The sequence below is a fragment of the Lampris incognitus genome, chromosome 17, assembly GCF_029633865.1.
Source record: "Lampris incognitus isolate fLamInc1 chromosome 17, fLamInc1.hap2, whole genome shotgun sequence".
NCBI lineage: Eukaryota > Metazoa > Chordata > Actinopteri > Lampriformes > Lampridae > Lampris > Lampris incognitus.
The window spans coordinates 18,501,192-18,508,691 of NC_079227.1; the positions used below are offsets into that span (position 1 = coordinate 18,501,192).

At 46.6% G+C, this 7,500-nt stretch overlaps 1 protein-coding gene across 1 annotated transcript in view; it reads right to left on the reverse strand.

Annotated features, from left to right (window-relative positions):
- Positions 1-313: 313 nt before the first annotated feature.
- The window catches only part of vti1a (vesicle transport through interaction with t-SNAREs 1A), a 192,073-nt gene continuing 184,886 nt past the window's right edge, over positions 314-7,500 (reverse strand). Inside the window, exon 8 of the mRNA XM_056297238.1 lies at positions 314-853. Coding sequence (XP_056153213.1) covers positions 619-853 — 235 coding nt within the window. The 3' untranslated portion in view covers positions 314-618. The remainder of the gene's footprint in view (positions 854-7,500) is intronic.

A 7,500-nucleotide genomic window follows, 5' to 3' on the forward strand; every position in this document is an offset into this window, starting at 1 on the left:
TGTACGGTACCAGCGGCCAGCGTGCATCATCTGGAGGTCCTCCATGCCGTATCCAGCTATCTGGAGTGTAGTTACAAACAAACCCGAACCAAACCAAACATTATTTATAGATCATCTGAATCTGCTCTGACACATATGAAAAAGAAAGGTCTCCGGGCATCCTGCAGCTGGGGACGGGACAGACCGCTGCCATGCAGAACCACACCGAGGACAACACCATGTAGGAAGAAGAAGAATCATAAGAACAGTACACCCCCCCCCCCCAAACACACACACACACACACACACACCCAGTCCCCAGAGGAGAGGAGATACAGAGCCTGACAGAGAGGAAACCAGATGGAGGGGAGAGAGAAAAGGAAGAAAGAGGGAAGAAAGAGAGATAAAACAGGGGTAAAAGAAGCTAGAGAGCAAAAGAAATAGGAAAAATAAAAGGAAAGAGCAAAAGAGAGAAAGAGAGAGAGAGAGAGAGAGAGAGAGAGAGAGAGAGAGAGAGAGAGAGAGAGAGAGAGAGAGAGAGAGAGGTGGGGGGTTGGCTCCCTGTCAGGCCTTGGAAACAGTGATTCATGGGGACCATTTGTCCTAATTACACAAGAACAACACTTTTGTCGATATTAATCATGTGTGTGTGTGTGTTTCTGTTTGTGTGTGTGTGTGTGTGTGTGTGTGTGTGTGTGTGTGTGTGTGTGTGTGTGTGTGTGTGTGTGTGTGTGTGTGACAGAGCGAGCGACTGTGTGTGCGTGTGGGTGTGCAGAAGAGATCAGTGGCCACAAGATTGAAATAGATGGCCAGGATAATGGTGAGGAGGATGAGGGCTCCGAGAACGAAGACCAGGACACGATTCTGGATGATCCTGGGGAGGGAGAGACAAGAGAGGAGAGAGAGAGAGAGGAGAGAGAGAGAGAGAGAGAGAGAGAGAGAGAGAGAGAGAGAGAGAGAGAGAGAGAGAGAGAGAGAGAGAGAGAGAGAGAGAGAGAGAGAGAGAGAGAGAGAGAGAGAGAGAGAGAGAGAGAGAGAGAGAGAGAGAGAGAGAGAGAGAGAGAGAAAGAGACATTAGAGTTAGGGTTCACAGTAGTCACATTGTGTCTACAGAAAGATGCATTTATATGTTTATATGCAAACTAAACTAAATGTCCAGCCATCAGCTGCAGGGTTATCATGTTTAACAGCTACCGTGAGGCCTGCATACATAGTATTTACAGGTACACAAACACTGGCACGGGACCCTCACATCTAACACACACACACACACACACACACCACACACACACAGACCAGTGAAAAGACAAGACCCATGTATACAACGTGCACACAGATGGGATACACAATGGATACACATGGATACACAAACACACAAACACACACAAACACAGACACACACACACAAACACACACACACACAGCAGACAGACTCTAAAAACTTTATTTGCCACAATAAAGTGGAAAAAGTGGCTCAGTAGTTTCCTGGAGGTAATAAAATCACAGAATTACTGATGGAATTCACCATAAAACGACTCCCTCTTTTGCACATTTCAGTTTTCCCACTGTGGCCTAAGTAAACTTGACAAGAGGGGGCTTTGAACCAACGAGACACAAAGCCAGCGCAGGGAGGGCCAAAGGGAACGCTGGGGAACCAGGAGGGAGGCGGCGAGGAGCCAGGGGGCGTGCGTGGTCACCGGTGCACGTGCGAGTGCGATAGCGGCTGCAAGGGGAGCGTGCACGTGAGGTGTGCGCTTCTGATTGTGTATATGTGTCAACATTATTCTCCAATGTCTCCCCCCCCCAAACACACACACACACACACACACACATATGATCCCCTAACCCTCCGTCGCTCCTGACAAATGACAGAATTATCACATTTGCTGACATGTAGAGGGGGTGGGGGAGAGGGGCGGGAGGGGAGGGGGGCAGTGTCCACTCCTCTAAGCAGGAGATGAATAGCCCATGCTGTGGCCATTTATCACTGCGGAGGGGGCTGGCTGGCTGGCTGCTGCTCAGTCATCCTGCTAGCCTCCATCCAAAGCCCCCTAGACAAGTCAAACTAACAGCCTCTCACTGCCCACTGGCCTCCACCTCAGACCCCCCCAGCAACCCACAACTGGCTGCCCACTCTGAAACCCACTCCTGCGGGGGAAAGGAGAGATGATGAAGAGGAGAGATGATGAGAAAGGAGAGATGATGAAGAGGAGAGCCGAGGATAAACTTTTGTCGCGTCTTTGCGCTTTCATGTTGCATTCGCATTAGTGTTATTTTCTCCTTTTTTACTGGTGTGCATCAGTCAAAGAGGCTTTGCAACAGGCTCCCAAAGCAAACTACAACCTTTGCCCTTTTCACGTCATCTGACCCCCAAATCTAACAAAAGCATCAAGAGAAAGAGAGGCTTTTCTTCTTCTTCTGCCTTTACTAGATACTGATAGCAGAGAGAGAGACAGGAAAGGGGATGACATGCAGCAAAGGGCCCAGGCCGGATTCGAACCCAGGCCGCTGCGGTAAGGACCCAGCCTTACGTGGTACGGGCTCTAACAGGCGAGCCACTGAGGCGCCCCGAAAGAGACAGAGACATATTAAAGCTACCATTTGTAACGTCAGTGTCCGTGCATCATGGGTTAGACTACAAAGCAAACCACAACTGGTTTGTCAACAGTACATCAACTAAACACGTGCTGAACACTATACAATGGTACTACAAGCTGTACTGCACTGCAAAATCACTATATGATGAAAATAAAAGTTATCCTACAGCATTTTCTCCTGTATTAAGCAGAAGGGGTCCCAAATCAAAGCAGCAGGGGAACCTCAAATTAGAAGATAAGTGTTTTGGGGGCTTTGAAGGTACGGAGCCAAACAGAAAAGTTGAAGTGTTTTATGCCAACAGACGAAGATGTGATAAAATGAGCAGCAGCACAGGACTGCTGGGATAAGACAGCCAGCCCTATCTCGCTGCCTGCAGAGCGGTGAACTGATTGGTTGAAGACATTTGGGGGAGGGGATCCCAGAGAAACACTAATGTGTGTTTAGCATGCTTAGCAAAGGCCGCCTCTCCCTCTCTTAATTGACATTAATTATTTAGAATGATTATTTATCCCTGTGCAATGCCCAGCGGAGACGCTTGTGCGTCAAGTTCTAGCCTGTCCATGTGTGTGTGTGTGTGTGTGTCTGTGTGTGTGTGTGTGGATACACTGATGAGCCAAAACATTATGACCACCTGCCTAATATGCTGTTGGTTCTCCATGTGCCGCCAGAACAGCACCGGCCCACCAAGGCATGGACTCTACAAGACCCCAGAAGGTGTCCTGTGGTATCCGGCACCAAAACATTATCAGCGGATCCTTCAAATCCTGTAGTTAAGAAGTGGAGGCCAGCGCAACACCTTAACACTTCATCATGTTCCTCAAACCATTCCCAAACAATGTGTGCAGTGGGCCAGGGCACATTATCCTGCTGAAAGAGGCCACTGCCATCAGGGGATACCGCTGCCATGAAGGAGTGAACCTGGTCTACAATGATGTTTAGGTAGGTAGCACGGGTCAAACTGATGTCCACATGAATGGCTGGACTGCTGGGAAACCCTGGGTCCAGCCATCACACTCCCTCCACCGGCTTGTAGTCTTCATTCAGTCTTCAAATTCCACTACTCCAAGGTCCAACTCCAACACTCGCGTGCCCATTGTAGGTGCTTCCGACAGTGGACAGGGGTCATCATGGGTACTCTGACTGGTCTGCAGCTACGCAGCCCCATACACAGCAGGGTGTGATGCACTGTGTTGTGACACATTCCTCCAGTAAATATCATTAAAAATTTTCCATGACTTCTGCCACAGTAGACCTTCTGTTGGCTCAGACCAGACGGGATAGCCTTCACTGCCCTCATGCATCGATGAGCCATGGGCACCTAACACCCTGTTGCCAGTTTGTGGTTTGTCCCTCCTTGGACTGCCAGTAGGTACTCACCACTGCTGACTGGGAGCACCCCACAAGTCTTGGCGTTTCAGAGATGCTCTGACCCAGCTGTCTGGCCATAACAATTTGGCCCTGGTCAAAGTTTCTCAGGTCTGTACTCCTGCCCATTTCTCCTGCATCCAACACGTGGACGACGAGAACTGATTTTTCACTTACCATGTAATCTACCCAGACCTTGACGTGCATGCGTACGTGCGTGCATGTGTTTGTGTGTGTGTGCATGTGTGTTTGGGGCAGGAGGGTCAGTGATTGTTAATTTTATAACTTTGAAAATGAGGGGGAGGGCGAATGGAGGCCTTCAGGGGGTAGGGTGGAAACATTACAGACGTTAGTCTTTACTTCGCGGATAAGATGTCGCTAAATACTAGGAGATGTTCATTTTTCAGGCTCTAGTCGATAAAAATTCACCACGGCTGGATATCTTTAAACACTGAGCATTCAAAGCACCAAGGAACTGATATTAGAAAAGTAAGTCTCTTTGCAACAGCCTTGAAGCCCAATGTGAAATAGCTTACCTTTCTTCTGACAATTTAACATGGCCAGATGCCTGATACAAATTTAGAACCGTCCAGTCAAAAGCCTTTTTATCTTCGTTGAATGACACCATTGATTTATCCAGAATAAATTATGAACTATTTTAATCTTACCTTAACCTGAACTTGTAACAGCCCATTTGTTTACTGGCTCATCGTTTCAATTCGGCTTGTTGAACAACAGGTCTGGGCCGGGCATCTAAACAAAACGCCACGTGTCTCATTCTACTCTCATGCTCTGGCAAGATTTCCCACGAGAATTCATTTCAGATTTCATATGACTAAATAAATAGATAGATGATAGATAGATAGATACTACTACTACTTTCGGCTGCTCCCGTTAGGGGTCGCCACAGCGGATCATCCGATGATAGATAGATAGATAGATAAATAAAATTTTACCACGTCCTGCCCTCTGACGGTTTGAGGCAAATTAATGTAATGAAACGAAAAACGGAGAAGCGTGATGGTCTCAGGTTAGTGCTACATAAAAAGGCTCCGTGGTAAATCTTCCACTGGAAAGAAAAAAAAAGAAAGAAAAAAAACCAGGAAAAAGTTAGCATGGAACACAATAAAATATAAAAGGGTGCATTACAACAATACATTTATAAAGGCTTTATAGATGGTTTATAATTAGGGTAAACACTTTATAAATCATTAATACATAATTATAAACAAGTTATAAAGTTTTCGTACATCAATGTGGGCTCACTATTAGGCAAGCTCAAGTTACTGCTACACTTTTAATCTATCTATCCTGTTAAATCTCAGATCTTGCTAGCTGCTAACATATCTTGCTAGTTGCTAGCAGATCTTGCTAGCTGCTAACAGATCTTGCTAGCTGCTAACAGATCTTGCTAGTCACTAGCAGATCTTGTTAAGTGTTAAGAGACCTTGCTCGTCACTAGCAGAGCCTGCTAGTTGCTAACAGATCTTGTTAGTCACTACCTAAGTAGCAAATGAGATCTGAGGCTTAACAGTACAGAAAAATGTGGGCTCACTATTTGGCAAGCAACAGGTGACGGTTGCCCTTTTTATCTTATGTGTTATAACAGCTTATTAATGATTTAGAAAGTGTTCAAAAACTAATTAATAAACAAATTATATACCACTCATAAAGCCTTTATAAGAGTAGCCTTGTTACAATTGACACTGGACAAATGGTAAATAATGGTAAATAAAAAGAAACGGGAAAAAAATCTTCTGTCAAAAGCATCAATTTTAAGGTTCTCCTTTTCAAGAACTTATATGTAAAAGGGTCCAAAAAACGCTTTTCATCTAAGAGAGCACATTCAGACTTCTCTGGACAACTCATCAGCATTTATTGTCTCCTCTGAGCTACTGTGACTCGATGTAACCTACACATTCTGTCCAACTGCAAGCCCATTAATGAAATAAGATCACAAGTCGCTTCACTTTCTTTTCCTATTACCTCCCTCAAACAAGAGAGGAGGCATAAATTCTCTCCCTCCGAAATGAAATGCCTTAAAATAACCCCACCACCCCATAACCGGAAAAGATAGAGAGGAAAAACCTAAATTTGGAATTGGAAGAGTGGATAACATGGTTTTCTTCTGTCGTATGGTCAATCCCGTCCTGACACCTGGCCAGACAGAACAGAACTTATCAAACCGGATCCATCCCCTGGCTTTGACACTTGACATAAGGGGGAAGGAACGGGTGGGGGGCGAGGGGCACGGATGGAAGTGTGTGTGAGTAGGAATGTCAGAGTAATGTACACAGCGCACGTACAAGTGTGAATGTCACACACACACACACACACACACACACACACACACACACACACACACACACACACACACACAGCTGCGCACATACGTGCACACACACACACACACACACACACAGAGCTTAAGAAGGGCTTACCTTTACTCTACTATCTACTGTATGAGCCCCAGTCCAAGTCCCCCCCCCCCCCCCGAGCGGAAAAGCTCTCACACACATGCAGAAACACAGACAGACACACTGACAGAACAAACACACAAGCAGACAGACACAGACACACACACAAGCGGTGTCTGAGATGGCAGCCAATGGGAAGATCAGGTTCTGGCCAATGTACTGGGGTCCTGATATTCCTTCAACTCAGGCAACCAGTCAGCTTCCACCTTACTACACCGAAACCCAGCACTGTGGCGATGCACACTGTGAGAGTGAGAGGGTGAGATTAGGAGAGAGAGAGAGAGAGAGAGAGAGAGAGAGAGAGAGAGAGAGAGAGAGAGAGAGAGAGAGAGAGAGAGAGAGAGAGAGAGAGACATTGAGCATGCATCAAGACGGAGGGACAGGGAGAGAAAGAAAGGACAGAAGAGTTGAATGTCTGAAAAGGAGTGCAAAAATACAAAGCAAAGGGAGAGGACGACTCGGACGAAAAAACGCAAAGAGGGAAAGGAGGAAGGGAAATAGAGAGAAACAGAGTGAGTGAGAGAGTGAGCAAAGAAAGGAAATGAGACAAAGATAGCTAGATAGATAGCGAGAGAGAGAGGGGAGAGAGAGGGAGAGAGAGAGAGAGGGAGAGAGTCCATTTACCCGGGGAGGCAGAGCTGGAGGAGCAGCTCCTCGGAGACAGATGAAAATAATGAGGACTTTTCTGTCAGGAAAGATTTACAAAATCGTACTAGTGTTATTAAAATTTAAAATCTCCCATTTTTTCCCCTTTTTTCCCCTCCCTGCTTCTCCCTCCCTCCTTCTCTCTCTTCCTCTCCCTGAATGTTTTTTCCCCGTCTCTTCCAGCAGCACAGCCTCATTGCCAGCCCTAATGAGCACCGGGATACACCTCAACTGTGTGTGTGTGTGTGTGTGTGTGTGTGTGTGTGTGTGTGTGTGTGTGTGTGTGTGTGTGTGTGTGTGTGTGTGTGTGTGTGTGTGTGTGTGTGTGTGTGAGAGCGAGGTCCAGCTCCCTAGTGCCAGCTTCATCGGTGCCCCAGATTCGCCAGTCCCTTCAGTGACACACGTACACCCATACACACACCATGTGACACATACA